This window comes from Orbicella faveolata, unplaced genomic scaffold (genome assembly GCF_042242905.1).
Source record: "Orbicella faveolata isolate gen_17 unplaced genomic scaffold, um_ofav_v1 contig_14, whole genome shotgun sequence".
NCBI classification, from domain to species: Eukaryota; Metazoa; Cnidaria; class Anthozoa; order Scleractinia; family Merulinidae; genus Orbicella; species Orbicella faveolata.
Window position 1 is genome coordinate 15714096 of NW_028301541.1, and position 19567 is coordinate 15733662.

The 19567-nt window shown below is 38.5% G+C and overlaps 1 protein-coding gene and 1 pseudogene across 2 annotated transcripts in view; both read right to left on the minus strand.

Annotated features, from left to right (window-relative positions):
* The window catches only part of LOC110046797 (uncharacterized), a 233244-nt gene that overhangs the window by 166680 nt on the left and 46997 nt on the right, over positions 1–19567 (minus strand). The window contains exons 3-14 of the mRNA XM_089287542.1: positions 17293–17601; positions 15627–15911; positions 14432–14707; positions 13583–13864; positions 12440–12715; positions 11706–11981; positions 10976–11257; positions 10129–10404; positions 9393–9668; positions 8937–9212; positions 5016–5288; positions 2170–2457 (exon numbers count right to left, since the gene is read on the minus strand). Of these exons, the coding sequence (XP_089143668.1) occupies positions 2170–2457; positions 5016–5288; positions 8937–9212; positions 9393–9668; positions 10129–10404; positions 10976–11257; positions 11706–11981; positions 12440–12715; positions 13583–13864; positions 14432–14707; positions 15627–15911; positions 17293–17601 (3375 nt within the window). The remainder of the gene's footprint in view (positions 1–2169; positions 2458–5015; positions 5289–8936; positions 9213–9392; positions 9669–10128; positions 10405–10975; positions 11258–11705; positions 11982–12439; positions 12716–13582; positions 13865–14431; positions 14708–15626; positions 15912–17292; positions 17602–19567) is intronic.
* Positions 1–19567, minus strand: part of LOC110046813 (usherin-like) — a 260713-nt pseudogene that overhangs the window by 36854 nt on the left and 204292 nt on the right. The window lies entirely within an intron of this gene.

The window sequence follows — 19567 nt, forward strand, 5'->3', positions numbered from 1 at the left end:
AAATTGAACGACTTTGAGTTATTCCTCAAACTATTTTATATTCAGAGTAAAGAAATTGGAAACTAAAGGTACTACGAAGAAACAAGAGAACTTAAAAAAATGGCAAAGTGAAATTTCGCCTGAATATTGATGTTAGAAAAAGGAAGGGAAGACTCATGGCTGAATGTAATAAGAACAAAATTTGCGTTTGTAAAAGGCCGACTTAATTTTAACAGCAAGACGGTACAACGGCAGCCGATGTTCACCTTGTGGAATCTCTTTCAGATACCTGGCAGAAGAATAACCCTATTACCGTAGATATAATATATTACCTTCGCAGTCTGCTTGTATCTGGGGTTTTTACGAGTTTTAGTTTCCAAACTTATTTCTCAGCCGCGTTAATCCTCGAAGGAGCAAAGACACCTGGCACCAAAAGAACTAGACACGGCATCTTATAAATTTGAGCGAACAGCTCGAATTCATACGATAGGCTTTCGCAAGTGGAGGAACAAAATCATGAAGTTGAAATTTAAAAAAGTCAATTTTCTTTGTAAATTCTTTTCTTGTAGCTATCGTTCATTTAGTTCAAAAGGCATTGCTTACTTGTAAAATAAAACGGAAAATTACACCGTCGCTCTTCGGAATTTTGTGGCAACGAGCTAAAACTACACCTGAGTGAATAAGCCAATCAAATGGGAGCGTTGATCATCCGTTGGGATTTGTGATTGGCAGGCTGAACACCTTAGCCTCCTTATATAAGATCGCTCCGTGTTTAAGCAACAAGTTTATTCTGAATTGTCAGTTTCTATCTTATAGCGGTGCTGATTCGAAGCCAGTTACGTGAAAACGAAAATATGTAATATCGAAATATCGACCTTGAGCAACCAGCTGAAGCTATCTATCGTTCTACATGTACGTTTAGCAAGGTAACTTTCTTTCAGAAAATGTGTTTAGACAAAAAATAAGCCTAACTACATCGAAGTAAAGATATAACCAGCTTAATGTACGTAAACACGATGCAGTATTGAAAATCAACGCGTGAAGCGCTTGTTTTCAAATACGAAATATTTGTTACCTTCTTGAGCGGACGAATAGGATACAAACAGCAACAAGAATGAAAAACAAGGAGGAAGTTGTCTGGAGGTACTAGTTTTGACGAGAAGTTCGTCCACATCTTGGAAGCATAGTTCGGTTGAACGAGAAGTTAAAAGTAGTCAATCCCTACCCTACCCCCTGAAGCGTAACTCGACAGCCAGGGGTAAATACAGTAGAACTCCGATAACTCGAACTCTGAGGGGTAACGCTAAACAGTTCGAGTTGGGGGATTCGAGTTATCGAGGTCGATTGAATATCCAACTTGCCATGTTAATAATTGATAGTTTACTGATTTTTCAGCACTTTAGTATACAGTGACAGCTAAAAGCACCGCATCCGGTATGACTCATAACATCGGGAAGTGACTGTCAAATATGTAAACGGTCGGTTGCACTAATTAAAATCAAATTGCTGCGGTGTTAGTTTTGAGTGTTTTTACCTATTACACGGCACGAAAAGCTAATGGGATGACATCCCTGGTGAGGTACATGAACCAGAATTCGAGTTATCGGGGTAAATTTTTATCAAGGGAAACGAAATTTAGTTCGAGTTAGCGAGGAGTTCGAGTTATCCGCGTTCGAGTTAACCGAGTCGAAATGACTGAAAAGTGGGGTCAAATCCAAGGAAAATGGGACTTGGTTCGAGTTAGCGGGAGAGTTCAAGTTATCCAAGTTCGAGTTACTGGGGTTCTATTGAACTTCCGAACAATGAGGTCACGACCCTAAAATAAACGCAGTCGCGTTATATAGACGACAGTAAATGGCGTCATATTTTTCTCGCGAAAAATCCATGTCGATTTTCGTGACCTCCGTTAATCCCAAAATTGTAAACACGAAAGAGTCGACTAAGAAATGTGAAGGTGGCACTCAAGCAGAAAACAATCACCTAAAAATAACTGCCATTGTTGTCAGGTTAACAGAAGCAAATATCCGCACACAGAGAGTTCGAGATCACACATGACGTCAGAAATAGCAACAATTATGTGTATGTTGCGCCATGAATCAAAACAGTAATGTTATTTCAAACAACCACACTTGCTGGCGCTGTTTTGGATGTTGCAGGGGCTTTAAATGATTTTCATATTTCAATACTTACAATATACTTCTACTTTGGCAGCAGATGAAGTGGAAGTGTCAACACTGTTGTTGGCCACACATCTGTATTGACCTGCGTCTGATCGGTGAACATCTGTAATTGTTAAATTATGGTTGTTCTTCGTGCGAGTCGCAGCCAGTCGTGAATTTGCTGTGATGTTCAATCCTTGTCCATTCATCGTCCATATTACGCTAGGTGACGGGTTTCCTTCAACTACACAGCTAAGAATAACGTCTCGTCCTTCCACTATGGTGAGGCCTTCAGGATTCTTAGAGATCACAGGTGCAACTGAAAAATATAATAAAAATATAAAAGATTGCTACAACGAGCAAAGCTCAACCAAAGGGCTAAACATTTATGACGAGCTAGCTTGAAAAAAAAAAAAAGAAATCATCCACTTTACTATGATACCACGATTTAGAACGGAAACTGAAAAGACAGTTTTTATACTGCAAAAGGGTTTCTATCACTTTTTTTAAGGCTGCAATTTGACACAAAAAAGAATTACACTCTTTTCTTTTTTTTTTTTTTTTTTTTTTTTTTTAAACAGCCTTCTTTGTAAAAAGGCTGAGATAAACCAAAATTTTAGGAACGTATTAAGAACATTCCTCAGGCTGAGGGTCAATTAAGAACGTTTTTATTTTGCTTATCTGTATCATACTTAATAGAGAGAAATGGTTATGAAACCTGACAAAGTTCTTTGTTGTATGTCTTTGTTCTCGGTTTTGGTCTTGACCGCGCACAAAACAAATAGCTGTTTACTACTGACAGAGGAACTAACCAACAGGCCATGTTTTGTATAACATTAACAATGGTTTTCTTATTGCATGACACACATCTCTGTTTGTGGTAATCAGCAGTTTATAACTCATTCCGAAATAACTTCCACACCATCAAAGTCATCTGGTCACGTCCGCATTAATTTAATGAAATACTGTATACCATGTAAATAAATAAATAAACCTTAAGAACGTTTTCAACCTCACATCGCAATAAAAATACAAGAACGTTCAGCCTCAGCTCCAAAATTAGACATTGTTATATAAAAAAAAGTCTATTATTTGACAACTTGGAGGATCAATTAGATACTGAACAATACAAAGTTTTTTCAAATCTCTTGAGGCGAAGGGTACAGCAGATCACTGACTTCATTCAGCTCTATCTTAGGCTCTGTTACGAGTATCGTTGTAGAGCAGGGTTGTTTCCAGGCAGAACTCAGGATCACTGGTAACAGCAACAAACTAATTTATTTCCGTAACGTAACTTCACGAATTTACAGCACTAAGCTTCTTCAAATTTGAACCAACCTCTCTTACGGAAGAACCTCTCGCTCTAATATACATGAGGCTTAAAGTGCTAGAAACTTCTATTTGGAACTAAATTAAGTAGTTTGACACAGTTTCTAATCTGAGTAATGACATAAGGATTAGAATGTTCTGGAATGTTCTTATACAAATTGGTCACGGCTGAATGACTTCCGGTTCTAGATCATTCTAGAACTTGACTTAGACAATTTTTCGTAACAGAGTCGATGGAAGATACATCACAAACTTTTCTTTCCAGAAGTATTTTATCATTTCTCGGAATTTAACCGTGACTATGATCAGTCATGCACATATGGCGTGAAATAAAGACTTTGTGTATGTTCCAGGGAATCTGATAGTATTCACTGTAAAACTATATTCTCAAAAATTCACAGGCCTTCGATCTATTTTCTTGACAAATGAAGGTTTTTAGTGAAGCAAATTGGAACCTTTCATCAGTTGTCCATACATTTGCCTGTGTATCCGCTCTCCTCAATTTGACACTTTTCTAATCAATTCAAACTTTACCGAAACATTGTATTTCTGGTGATATTTGCGTCTGTCATTCAAAAGGGAACTAAAACAAGGAAAAAACTGGCCTTTACTTGTTAAAGGCTGGTTTCCATATGATCGCAGACGATCGCAGACGATCGCGGATCGCAAATCGCAGATCGCAGATCGCAGACGATCGCAAAGAGAGATCGTAAAGGCTGGTTTCCATAAAATCGCTGACGATCGCAAGCGATCGCAGAGCCGACTGTTGCATACATTTCGGACAGCGGAACTTTCAAAATTACACGCGTGTTGTGCTGGCGGGAAATCGCAGCAAACAATATGGCGGACGTCGAGGAGGAAATTTTGCTGCAAACAAATTTATTTCTTCTTTTAGTCAACCTATTTTGAAATTCTCTTGGCACTGCATCTCGCCCCGATCCAGAAGTTAGCGTTTTCAATCCCTTCAGATAACGACCATACGCAGTTCTTATGTTGCGGAATTTGACCTCCACCTCAACCGCCGATAAATTAAATTTCTCCCCGATTTTTTCCCAGCGGTTAGCCTTTTCGTTTTTGTCTTTGAAATCTTTACTGTTACGGTGGTAAACCCACTGATATCGCGCAACTTCCTCCATAAATTTCTCGTTACTAACGTTACCTTGTTCAACGCCAGCCATGTTTAAAACAAATAAGCGGTTGCTTTGTTGCAAAGAAGCGTTGAATCATGGGTCAGAATTCAAAATACTATGGGATACGTTTCGATCGCAGATCGCAGAACTTTGGTTTCAATATGATCGCACGATCGCAATTGATCGCAGACGATCGCAGACGATCGCAGACGATCGCAGAAGTGTGTTTTCATACGATCGCAGACGATCGCAGAACTTTTTGCGATCTGCGATCCGCGATCCGCGATCGTCTGCGATCATATGGAAACCAGCCTTAAGCAACATGCAAGTTCCAAATTACGAAAAACTGGTGTAAGGATAAAGAAGGATCTTAATCACAATTGCACGGAAATGAATTCCAACATGCTTAACACATTACATTGAATATCCAGTGAAGCAGCATTGGAGGTATCATTTCCAAGTTCGTTGCTCGCCACACATCGGTATTCTCCACTGTTTGTCCTATTTGCATCCGTTATTGTCAACTGCTTGTTGTCTTCTGAAAAACTGATCCCAGAAGAATCTACAGGAGATCCATTTCTGGTCCATGATATTGTTGGTACTGGATTTGCAGTAGCATTACAAGATAACGTCACGTTATCTCCTTCTGTTTTTGTATCACTTCGAGGATTAACAGTGATCTCGGGTTGATCTGTAATAATAAAACAATCCGCAAAATATATCACAACAGAACAATGTAAATGGCACGAAATACAATGTTTATATCATAAGTAATTATGATTTATGGCTAATAAATAGTCGCAATAGATTTGACGATTATCGATGGGCGACTGGTCGGAGGTTTTAAATCTCCTAGTGCACTTTGTCGCCGGTGTTAAATATGGAACAGTTGTAAAGGAGACTGAAAACCTCAGTGGCTTCTTGGTTCCCGACGGAAGCTTTTTGGAAGAAAATTACTTTAAGAATGGCTGACTGTTAGGATCGAGAAACGCCGGTCAACGACCCATTTGGCAATTCGCTCATATTTTGCCCAAAGATACCCTTAGGTGACCTTATTCTAAAAATCATATCATAAGGTTTCAGCGAATTTTTATTTTTCAGACATTCGCGAAAATTTGAAAGCGCGGTCAAAGTGCGGTTTTTCGTGTAATAAAATGACCGAAATAAGGTGCGAGGACGAAGCGCTGCTTAAGTCTTAAAATAAATTCAATTGACTTCAAACTTCACACAAATCTGGAACAACCACTCTAATTTATTCCTCGTTTTAAACTAATCTCCGATATGTTGATATAGTGGTTTTCCAAACCATTTTAAAAACACTTATGAAGCGTGTGAAAAATAACAGCAAAATATAAGTCATGTTTAACAGCATAAAAATGCATCTGGTACCTCACTTTCCCATTATTTTACTTTACAGCCTCAAAATATCATTACTAAAGATATACCATGCCAAGTTTCATGCTCGAACTCGCAGTATTTCCCTTTGAGAAAAGCGAAAATCTATGTCAATGTGTTGTGCGCAAATAACACAATAATTATACACGAACAAGAGACAAATCAATTTCAATGGCGAAAGTAAAAGGCTATCATTAATTAAAATCCCGTCAATTCACTGCTATCAGTAGAAACATAATGTCCACTACATAAAAACTGTGGCTGATATTCGAGACTCCGTAAAAGTTGTCACACAACCCTACGAGCAGCCTAGTCACGCTTTCACTGCTCTCGCGCAAATGTTCAACATTTGGCAGTTACAAGTTTAAAGTAGTGACAGTAGATTAAAATGCGCTTTTTAAAGCTCTCCTATCCAGGAGCAATTATTTCTTGTTCTTGAATGGCTCTTAGTTGTAGCTACAGTCGGGGAGGGGAGGGGGGGGGGGGGGGTGTACTCCCGGAATTAATAAGTAGTTCTTTGTGAAAAACTATTTTAAGGAAAGTAAGCTGTTCGCAAGATCTATGTTTTCAGATGTTCTAGAGTGATTAGTTTGTTACGGCACTGTTGCGCTGCGCCTGCGCGCAGTGTCGGAAAAAAAGTACATTAGATCATCTGTTATACTGCAGAAGAAACCCTTGACCATTAGCATGTTCATAAAGCTAAATAGTATCATTGTAACAGCATCAGTTCATTAGAACAACACAGAGGCCTATCAGGGTAAACCGTAGGGACAATCTGCAGTCCTTCCACCAGTGGTTCACTATCACTCTTCTCGGTTAAGCTTTGCGAGTTGCCTGACTTGACTCGTGGCTCCCGGCCACGCCCATCTAGTAGTATGTCACCACCCCAGTATGTGAGTATGTGTTGAAAGAAAATACGATTAGCATTACAACCAGACCGATTGCGTGTTGGACAACGCTAAATTATAATGTGCAACAGGCTTTTCCGGTTTAAATGCTTTTCCACCTGTCCACGGTCAGTGCAATATGCGCGCCAACAAGTAATTGACTCAGCGGAGCTAAACTCAAAATTATCTAGCTTAGTGATCCCTGTGATACTTCGAGAATCATCTGGTGTTTCAGTGCTACCTTTAAGAGCTGCAGACCACTTAATTTTCCACGGCATACAGATATCCGAAATTTCCGGGAGTACACCCCTCCCCCCCCCCCCCTCCCCCGCCCCTCCCCGACTGTAGCTACAACTAAGAGCCATTCAAGAACAAGAAATAATTGCTCCTGGATAGGAGAGCTTTAAAAAGCGCATTTCAATCTACTGTCACTACTTTAAACTTGTAATTGCCAAATGTTGAACATTTGCGCGAGAGCAGTGAAAGCGTGACTGGGCTGCTCGTTGGGTTGTGTGACAACTTTTACTGAGTCTCGAATATCAGCCACGCAGCATGGTTGCCTATATAATAAAAACAGATTCATGAGGCCCCTGATTCTTACAGCAGAAAGCTTGGCCTCTTTAAGGCAATGTGGAGTGGTATTAAGGGGAATCGACAACTTTTAGGTATGTTTTCTGGAACATTTTCGGATTAAATTAGTCGTATTAATATTTTGTTTATTTGTTTCGGGTCAGACCGTTTCACTTCTTGTTTCCAATTTATATAGGCGAAATTTATTTCGACCTTGCCACTACACTTTTAAACTTACACTTTTGATGACCTCGGTTTGATTTTGTTGTTGTACCGGTAATACATCGCCGGATTAGCCTCTCGACTTCTTGAACTTGAGATTGGCTGTTTAGCAATTAGCGTAAGGGCGCGATTTTGATTTGCTTCAAGATATTTCAACTCGATCAATTTACAGTCCTTTAACGTCCTTAATGCTAAACAGCATTCCAAGTTGACCCATTATTGTGTCTTAACGAACTTAAAGCGTTTTGGAGAATCGAAAACATCGAGGTTCCAGAAAATCTCTTTGCGTTTGTTATGACAACCATTTACAGTGTTGTTTACATAAACGAAATACACACGATGACAAACTAGACATGACAGCGGACAGGAAATTAAGCAAAGTTAAAGCGCAATGTTTCGATCGAAAACGTCTAAAAACAGAATTTTATGTAGTGGACATTATTTTTCTACTGATAGCAGTGAATTGACGGGATTTTAATTAATGACAGCCTTTTACTTTCGCCATTGAAATTGATTTGTCATATGTTCGTGTATAATTATTGTGTTATTTGCCCACAACACATTGACATAGATTTTCGTTTTTCTCAAAGGGAAATACTGCGAGTTCGAGCATGAGACTTGGCATGGTATATGTTTAATAATGATATTTTAAGGCTGTAAAGTAAAATAATGGGAAAGTGAGGTACCAGATGCATTTTTATGCTGTTAAACATGACTTATATTTTGCTCTTATTTTCCACACGCTTCATAGGTGTTTTTAAAATGGTTTGGAAAACCACTATATCAACATATCGGAGATTAGTTTAAAACGAGGAATAAATTAGAGTGGTTGTTCCAGATTTGTGTGAAGTTTGAAGTCAATTGAATTTATTTTAAGACTTAAGCAGCGCTTCGTCCTCGCACCTTATTTCGGTCATTTTATTACACGAAAAACCGCACTTTGACCGCGCTTTCAAATTTTCGCGAATTTCTGAAAAATAAAAATTCGCTGAAACCTTATGATATGATTTTTAGAATAAGGTCACCTAAGGGTATCTTTGGGCAAAATATGAGCGAACTGCCAAATGGGTCGTTGACCGGCGTTTCTCAATCCTAACAGTCAGCCATTCTTAAGCCTTCCAACTGCGTGTTTTTGGGGGAATTGTTTTATAGACCATACAAAAAATAATAATTGATACATTAAACCACTTCACTGTACGTTTTGGGCGGGGCGACAGCATTCGAACTGTTTGGCTGAGCTAAACTAGAATAAGGTATTAACTTACATTGGACATTTAGTGTAGCAGCATTGGATGTATCATTTCCAAGGCTGTTTGTCGCCACACATCGGTATTCTCCGCTCTCTGTCCTGCTCAAATCCGTCATTGTCAACTCCTTTTTGTTTTCTGAAAAATTGATCCTTCCACTTGTATTTACAGGACATCCATCTCTAGTCCATGATATTGTTGGTACTGGATTACCAGTAGCGTTACAAGATAAGGTCAGGTTACCTCCTTCTGTCATTGTCACAGCTGGTGGGTCAACAGTGATCTTTGGTTGATCTGTTTGTGAATATCAATAACCCAAGTAAGTACGAAATTTGACATGTGGAGTTAACGCATACAGAAAATATTTACTTGCCTTCAACAGGAGATTTGTAACAAGCTAATGTGCTGTGGGAGACAACAAAGTATAAGGGTTTAAATTATGACAGCGTTTTTCAGTTTTGACCAGCTACTTACACTGAATATCCACTGTAGATGCATTGGAGGTATCATTTCCTAGGCTGTTACTCGCCACACATCGGTATTCTCCACTGTCTGTCCTATTCACATGCGTTATTGTCAACTGCTTTTTGTTTGTTGAAAAGCTGATCCTCTCGCTTTGATCTACAGGAGATCCATTTCTGGTCCATGACATTGTCGGTTCTGGATTTCCATCAGCTTTGCAAGATAAAGTTACGTTCTCTCCTTCTGATTTTGTTTCGGCTTCTGGATGAACAGTGATCTCAGGTGGATCTGTAACAGTAAAACAATCTGCCTAAGAAATGACAACGTAACAATGTGCATGCCACAATTTAGTAGGCTCTTTTAGACAAAAATTTGATGCAAGAAATAATCATTGATCAGATATTTATAGTAAACTTAGATACGTGGTAAAAGCTTTCACCGGTGATATTTGACGACTGTGTGCAGGTAAATTGGTGACTGACCTTCAATTTAAAATTCACATATTGGGTATTGTAATTGTAATAAGCTCACATGCGATCGGCACAATCCTTACATTGGTTATTAGAGTTACTAATGAAGGAAAAATATAGCTTCAATTTACGGGTTTTTGGCAATCGTTGTGAATCAGTCTCGAGATTCTTTCAAAACAACACCGATAATCAGTGTTCTTGTTCTCTCTTTGTAGGGTGGCAGCACAGGCCAACTGCTCTGTTTCGATTTTTCAAAACAAGACACTATATATACTTACATTGGACATTCAGTGTAGCAGCATTGGATGTAGAATTTCCAAGGCTGTTATTCGCCACACATCGGTAGTTTCCGTTGTCTGTTCTTTTCACATTCGTTATTGTCAACTGTTTTTTGTCATCTGAAATACTGACCCTCCCGCTTATATTTACAGGATATCCATTTCTGTTCCATGATATTATTGGCACTGGTTGTCCATCAACGTTGCAAGATAGAGTCACGTTATCTCCTTCTATTCTAGTTTTATTTTGAGGATGCGCAGCGATCTCTGGTTGATCTGTAACAAACAAGACAATTATTGTCATAAAGGGAAATTTCGAAAGTACGAACTGAAATCATTTCAAGACTATATGAGCTGTTTTTATCTTTAAAATGAATTTAAGTTAGCAAGTTACAGTGCGACTACCAAGGCCATCCTAGAAAATTATTTGCAAATCTACACCCACCGTTTAAGTGTTAAACGATAAAAATGGCCACTTACTCATTGCTTCTGCAATGAGCAGCTTGCTTAGATAAATGGATTGTTGGAAATGCAGTGTTAACATCCCATGTTTTCATTGGTTAAATTTGAACAGGAACTTTGCTTCCTTGGTTGAAAAGGTCGCACTGTAAACTGGAAACTGCAGTAATGTCATTTTTAGGAAATTTTTCTTGTGAAATTTTCAAAAACATAAATGTCAAAAGCCGCTGATTTCTGTTTCTCCGTTTCGCGCTAAACCCAATAGTCTCACGGGGCCTTTCAAACATCCAGACAGCAGTGTTTTGATCAATTACTTGCACTAATAACTAGTGTAGCAGCATTGAGGATATCATTTCCAAGAATGTTGATAACATGATACCGTACTCACACTGTACATCCAGTGTGGTAACACTGGAGGTATCATTTCCAAGTTCGTTGCTCGCCATACATCGGTATTCTCCGCTGTCTGTCCTGTTCACATCCGTTATTGTCAACTTCGTTTTGTCATCTGGAAAAATGATCCTGGAATTGATGGTTGTATTTACAGGAGATCCATTTCTGGTCCATGATATTGTTGGTACTGGATTTGCAGTAGCATTACAAGATAACGTCACGTTATCTCCTTCTGTTTTTGCAAGACTTCGAGGATGAACAGTGATCTCGGGTTGATCTGTAATAATAAAACAACCCGCAAAATATATCCCAACAGAACAATGTACATGGCGCGAAATATAATGTTTATATCATAAGTAGTTATGATTTATGGTTAGTATATAGTCGCAATAGATTTGACGATTATCGATGGGCGACCAGTCGAAATTTTTAAATCTCCTAGTGCACTTTGTCGCCGATGTTAAATATGGAACAGTTGTAAAGGAGACTGAAAAACTCAGTGGCTTCTTGGTTCCCGACGGAACACATCCACGGCCGTTAAATTTTATAATTAAAATCCTTTACTTTAAGGCTTTCAAATGAGTTTTCTTGGGGAATTGTTTTATAAACCATACAGAAATAATAAGTGATACATTAAACCACTTTACTGTACGTTTGAGGGGGGAGGGGAAGACAGTATTCGAGCTGTTTGGTTGAGCTAAATTAGAATAAGGTATTAAACTTACATTGAACATTCAGTGTAGCGGACTTTGAGGTGTCACTTCCAACCCTGTTTTCCGCCAAACATCGGTATTCTCCGCTGTCTGTCCTGTGCACGTTCGTTATTGTCAACTGTTTTTTGTCATCTGAAAACCTGATCCTTCCACTTGTATTTACAAGAGATCCATCTCTGGTCCATGATATTGTTGGTACTGGATTACCAGTAGCGTTACAAGATAAAGTCAAGTTACCTCCTTCTGTCGTTATCACAGTTTGCGGGTCAACAGTGATCTTTGGTTGATCTGTACGTGAATATCAATATATCAAGTAAGTAAGAAATTTGGCATGTAGAGTTAACGCATGTAGAAAATATTTACTTGCTCTCAACAGGAGATTTGTAACGAGCTAATGTGCTGGGGGAGACAACAATTTAAAAGAGATTAACTTATGACAACTACTTTTTGGTTTAAAACATCATTATTTCAAGTCAGTATACTTAATTTTTGAAAATTCGAGTTCAGAAAAGATACAAAATGCAAGAAACAAGATAAAGCCACGTTATATCTTCCCATCGTAGTTCTATTTTGAGGATGAGCAGTGATCTTGGGTTGATCTGTAGAAATGAACTACAATTATTGTAATGAACGGGAAAATTAAAAACTGCAAAAGAAATTCAAGACTTCACGAAGAAAGGAGGAAGAAGGACAAAGGACTTTTTCAGCTAAAATAACAGCAGTTTTCGGTATGATCAGTTACTTACACTCTACATCCAGTGTAGCAGCATTGGAGGTATCACTTCCGAGACTGTTACTCGCCGCACACCGGTATTCTCCGGTGTCTGTCCTGTGCACATTCGTTATTGTCAACTGCTTTTTGTTTTCTGAAATACTGATCCTCCCGATTGCGTTCACAGGAGATCCATTTCTGGTCCATGAGATTGTTGGTGCTGGATTTCCATCAGCGCTACAAGATAAAGTCACGTTTTCTCCGCCGGCTTTTGTTTCGGCTTTTGGATGAACAGTGATCCTGGGTTGATCTGTAGCGATAAAACAATCCGATATGAAAACATGATTGATCATCACAGTTATGCACACAGCTTGAGCAGCTGTGAAATTGAAGACTGAAAAAAATTCAGGTCTGAACGGGATTCGAACCCATGACCTCTGTGATACTGGTGCAGTGCTCTAACAACTGAGCTATCAAGCCAACTGGGAGCTGGTGACGTTAACGTTGTGAGTTCGTAATACAGTGTATACCCGTAGATGACGATGACGAATGCAAGTGAATATATGAAAGATCATATATTTGAAATGCAGAGAAAGATAATCTCACGACCGCTTAAATTGTGTTTATAACTGCGATGATCAATCATGTCTTCATATCTTTCTCTGCAGCTCAAATATATGATCTTTCATGTATTCACTTGCATTAATAAAACAATCCGCCCAAGAAATGACAACGTAATAATGTGCATGACGCGGAAAAAAGAATCTGATGCAAGTAATAAAAAAATATTATCAGATATACACAATAAGCTTAGATACCTGGCGAAAGATTTCACCGACTTTATTTGACGAATAGTAACTGACTTTGAGTTTAAAATATTCCCGATCGCTTCAATGCATGTTGCAATTATAAAGAAAACTGAAATAGGACGACATGCTTCGCAACACATCTAAGTTCATCAAACGGGTTCAATTCGATCTGCACTACTATTTGCTAAGCACTTCACTTTACATCGATTATTTGAATTAATGAGGGGAAAAAATAGCTTCAATTTACGGGTTTACGGCAATTACTGTGCAGACTAAGCTTAATAGTCTCGTAACCATGTACTTTCTGTATAAGGTGACAGTAGACCAAGTGTACGGTTTAGATTTACTTAACAAGATACTATACTTACATTGTACATCCACTGTAGCAGCATCGATTGTAGCATTTCCAAGGCTGTTGTTCGCCACACATCGGTATTCTCCGCTGTCTGTCCTGCTCACATTCGTTATTGTCAACTGCTTGTTGTCTGCTAAAAAACTGATCCTGGGATTGCTATCTGTATTTACATGAGATCCATTGCTGGTCCATGATATTGTTGGTGCTGGATTTCCGTCAACGTTACAAGATAAAGTTACGTTATTTCCTTCTATTGTTGTGTTAGTTTCTGGATGAACAGTAATCTCAGGTGGATCTGTAAAAAACGAGAAAATTATTGTAATAAATGGGAATTACGAAACTAAAAAATCCAAGACTATACAAGCTCGTTTTTATTTTTCAAGAGGATTTAAGTTAGCAAGTTACAGTGCGACTACCAATAACAAGGCCACTCTAGAAAATTAATTTATAATTTGCCAACAACGTTTGAGTGTTAAACGATAAAGATGATGACTAACTTATTGCTTCTGCAGTGTGCAGCTTGCTTAGATGAATGATTCAGTGTTTTCATAGGTCAATTTTGAAGTTTGGACTGAATCTTTGCTTCCTTGGTTGAAGGGGTTGCATTGTAAGTGTTTGCTGGAAACTAAAGTGGTATGAGTTAAATGAAATGTGAAATGTTCCGAGATATAAATGCCAAAAGTGGCTGATTTCTGTTTCTCTGTTTCGTGCCGAACCCTGAAGCGGCAAGAGGCCTTTTAAACTTCCAAACTAAAAAGACAGCAATGTTCGGTTTTGATAAATTACTTGCATTGATATCTAGTGTAGCAGCATTAGAGATATCATTTCCAAGAATGTTGATAACTATAGACACTATACTTACACTGTACATCCAATGTAGTAACATTGGAAGTCTCATTTCCAAGGCTGTTATTCGCCATGCATCGGTATTCCCCGCTGTCTGTCCTGTTCACATTCGTTATTGTCAACTGTTTCTTGTCATCTGAAATACTGATCCTCCCGCTTGTGTCTACAGGAGATCCATCTCTGGTCCATGATATTGTTGGTGGTGGATTTCCGACCGCGTCACAAGATAGGATCACGTTTTCTCCTTCTGGTTTTGGTTCAGAGTCTGGATGAACAGTAATCTCAGATGGATCTAGAGCAAGAAATAATCAATCTAAGAAATGACAATATAATCACCGAATGTGAGTGGCGAGAGTTACAATGTTTTCATTGAGACAACTAATTAGAATCTACTGCAAATAATTATAATTTATGAGCACTTCAGTCTGAACACCTAGCAATAAATTTTATTGCCTCTAACCTACGGCTGTAACTGGCCATAGGTTTAACATTTCCTTGGAGATGTTGGCATCGGCGCGGTGTTACGCTTTTAAATACACGGTCAAAAACCGGGCGGTTTAAGATTATCGCGTATTTTGCTCAGGTACAGTTGAATCCCATTATCTCGAACGCTCCAGGGAAACGAAAAATAGTTCGGCATAGTAGGGGCTCGAGATAGCGATAGAAAAAGATCAAAAAAACATAGCCAAGGAAATACGATTTGAGTCCGAGATAGTGAAGGGATTCAGATATCCGAATTCGAGATAGCGAGGTTCAACTGTATTGTAATATTTAAGCAATAAATTTTGACGTTAAGCTATTACAGTTGTTAGTATATACTACACAAGTGAATAGTGCTTTACGCGAGAGATTCTAAAATTTCCGACCGCTTGTCACACATAAAATAACGTTTTGGTCCGCTAATCATTTAGCTTGTGTGGTATATACTAAAACAATTATTCACCTCAGCGTCGGTGAAAGTGATGGATATTTACCTCCACTTCGGTGAATAATTGTTAATTATAGCCATGGACGTTGAAAAATCAACTCAGGTCTGAGAACTTTAATCATAAAGTCCTGATTATTTTTTTTTTTCGTTGCAGCAGGGTTTTGTTTAGAAGGTTAATGCATTCAAATTTTTTTCTTTCTTGGAAAGCTGACGCTTAATGTACCGATAAAAGCATTTTATAATATTAAAATCACATGACTGCCCACAAATATACTAGTCTTACACTGTACATCTAACGTAGCAGCATCTGCGGAATCACTTCCAACCCTATTTTCTGCCACACATTGGTATTCTCCGCTGTCTGTCCTGTTAAGATTCGTTATTGTCAACTGCTTGTTGTCATCTGAAATACTAATCCTGGAAATGTTGTTACTTGTATCTACAGGAGATCCATCTCTGGTCCATGATATTGTTGGTACTGGATTTCCAGTAGCGTTACAAGATAAAGTCACGTTATCTCCTTCTTTAAAGGTATCTCCTTGTGGATGAGTGGTGATCGAAGGTTTCTCTGTGAAGACGTAACAAAAGATGATGTTTTTCGGCTGATCTTTTCAAAAGATATTTTTGACAGATTCCAAAAAGGTAACCATATTGAGTGCAAAAAATCTCTGCCTCTAGAGTCTATAAATATAAAGTAGCACATGCTTTAGGATAATTATTTAAGAAAAAAAGTCTACTTTTTTCGCGCAATGTCGTCATCGTCGTTACAGAGAACGGTTTTTTCACAACTAAAGCGGATTTGGTCATGAACTGAAGAGAATAGGCTCAATCATCTCAAATTGCTAAATTGCTCTTGATAACCCTAATGGATGGTAATCCCGTGTTAGAGGATATAGGATATCGTTTAGACTATCATTAATGTTGCAGTTCCTAGGGAGTAATGCTTTAATTATCCCGACAAACACAAGCAATAAACACGCGTTCTATGGCGTAAAGGGGGGAACACCGCTCCGCAATCGGCGTGACAGACGAACTTCCATTGCGTGACCAAATGCCAAACTTATCTCCCCAGCGGTTAATTCTGCACTGGATCGGACAAGTCGGCGAGGCCAAAAGCTTGCGCGTCCTAGTAGCGTAACTCTAAACGGCACTACGAGCTGACCTCCGGTCAGCATCGTGCTAGAGTGTAGACAGTTCTCGAGCCTTACTTATCTCCCCAGCACTACGAGCCGACTCCGCCGGCACGTGCTGGATCGGACAAGAAGAGGCATAAAAGAGCGTTAAATAGCGCCACTAAATTAGCGAAAACGAAGCTTGGGGAAGTCGCTACAAGACTTAACCGATAGCGTGGCACGAGAGGTGAACCCCAGTTTATTATTTATATTAATGAACAACGACAATAAACCTCCAAAGGGAGGGAAGGGTGGGAGTTACAATTTCGAGGGCTAACTAAAAGTTACAGTAGTGATATAACGAGCGAATGATGCTTAAGTCCAAGCTAAGCCTCTTTTATAGGTAGACTGATGTCTAGGTTTAAACCAATATAAAATCGTGTACCATGAAACGTACAGAGTCCATGCGGCCTTGAACGAAACAAGAATGGGGCTATTTAAAAGACTAGCCATACAAAAAGCATGATATAGTTAAACCGGACGTTGTTGCAACATGTATACGTGAAAGGCTATTGTGAATATTGTTTAAACTAGACAAGAAAGACTTCTATAATGTTCTAACGCGTAACAGTTCTATTGCGTTACGTTTAACAACAGTAAGCTAGTGACTGTACGTAAATAGCGTCACGCTCCATTAATTGCGCTTTAACGATTGACTTTAAAGCTTTATTAATTTCGCATGACATAGACACACAGCATAAATACCTTCAGAGACAAACATGAGTGCAATTAAAGCATGAACACGTTAAATAATTGGTTTTTTACATTAAAACACACCTCCAATGACAATTACAATCGTATCGGATGAATTGCCAACACCATTTGTAACATCACAGGTGTAATTTCCAGCATCCTGTAAGGTAGCGTTAATAACTGTCAGCTGAATTTGGCTTTCATTGTAGTGTGGAATAGTTATTCTTGAGTCATTTATCTCCGCGCTTGTATTTCTTGCTATAACAGTTCCATTTATTTTCCACAGCACTTCAGACGCTGGTGGTGAAGCATCATACCGGCAGGTCAGCTGCATATCGTACCCTATAGCTTTAAACTGTGTTGGATCTCCATCAATTGTCACTACTGGTACAACTACAATTGAAACACAGTTGGAGTTAGAATGAAATATTTCGGAACGCCTGTAGTGTCCCTTTCCCCCAAGAATAAGAAACGGAACAAGAATTTCTCTTTTTATTGAATTGACTATTATGTATTATCTCTCTTTAAACTCTCTTAAACATGACTTTACATCTTATCTTCTTAAAGCTTTATTAAATAAGGGAATATTAAGATTCTGTTTCAGGGTTCATTCTGTTGTACCTTGTTCTACTGTTAAGTTACTGATGCAATGTTATTTAAGGTGAAACGAGCACAGGCAGATTTTGTAGGCTTCCTATTGCGGGATTGCAGTATCCAGGTTTCAACTAAATTTATTAGGTGGCTGGCAAGCATTTGTTAGCGCCTCTACTTTAATAGACTAATCCTACCACACTTTTTAAGTTGACAATAATGGCATCAAACAAATGCCCATAAATATAATCATTGGCGAACAGGCTATAATCATTTTCTTGACAATACTAGCAACTGAAAAACGAGTCCGATGGTCACCATTTGGTATCACCGAGTTGAAATCAGCATGCCAAGATTTAACTTTTTACTAAGTCTAGATAATGAGGGAGCGGACTCAGAACCAACCTAGATTTTGGAAAAATAAAAGCGCCTTCGAACCCCCTCCTAGAAGTGTTTTCAAATTTGGAAAAACGTTGCATGATTAGCATGTTCAAACATGCTAATCTCAATTCGATATTAATCGGGGGGAGGGGGAGAGGGTGAGGGGGTCAAATTAAATCGCCCATAAATCTAAAAAAAATACAAAAAAAAAGGGTGTTTCAACCCGTTATACTGTTGTTACGGCAGCCTTTTGCATCACGAAGAAAGCCTTAACTTGTTCATCAACAATTGGGCATTTGTTTGATACCATTATTGTAGCATCAACTGTAAACGAGGAGTAGCTTTGATGATCAAGTTCTGAAAAATGCGGGAAACCGTGATGAGCCACCGTAAAAGAACATGATTTGCCACAACCATTTTATCTATTTACGTCTATTGCATCTGTTTATTCATTCTAAAATGAAATCTTTAAAATATTTAATCCTTCATAACGACAAAAGGAGCTTTTTCCTGTATTGAATATGCTCTCGTCTCCTCTAAAACATGTCCTAAGAACTAGAAGCGACGATTCGTGACCTCTAATTGAATTTCTTCCTTCTGAAAAACAAAAGTGTCAAGTTACCTTTGTAACTAAGAATGAAAATATCTCGCCCATTTGCATACTACTTACTCAAGAACTGCCTCAAAACTCAAGACTCATCTCGTTCATAACTAGGCACCATTACACCGAAAATTATGTACTCTAAAACAACCCAATGCATGTATGTAACTGTCACACTCCCCTCCAAACCGGACTAAAGACCACAAACCGGCAACATACACGTCACTCTTTATTTTTCAATTACCAAAGTCCTTATCTTTAATACAATAAAACGCCCAAGACTTCATGTACCTCACTAAAGTTATCTTGAACAAAAATACTTTCCTTTTTCTCCTACTACAAATCTTGCTGGCTATTAATTTGAAAAAGCGAAAACCCTGATAACATCGAAGAGAAAAGATTTAGTTTCATTTAAAACGTATCTTCTCATTCCAGTAGTACACAAGAAGCATTGTAATTGTAAAATCGTCACAGAATAAAATCTTTTTGTTCTGTTGACGAAATTAATCGTAGCCTATTCGCTTTTCACATTGAAACTTATCAATGGATGTTGGAATTAACGACACGCTCGGAACACTCATTACGAACTCTGCAGCGATATTTAGGTTTCAATACAACACGCAAATGATTTGAACCTGGTCACAACCTCTTCACATTCCCAGTAGTGCATTCCATCCCCCTAACTGATACGATTGTTCCTATCATAGAAACCGCATCAACATTTTTTTTCATTCACATCTTAAACCTAGTAGTAGAGCGGCTAAGACTCATTTAATTCAAAACCTT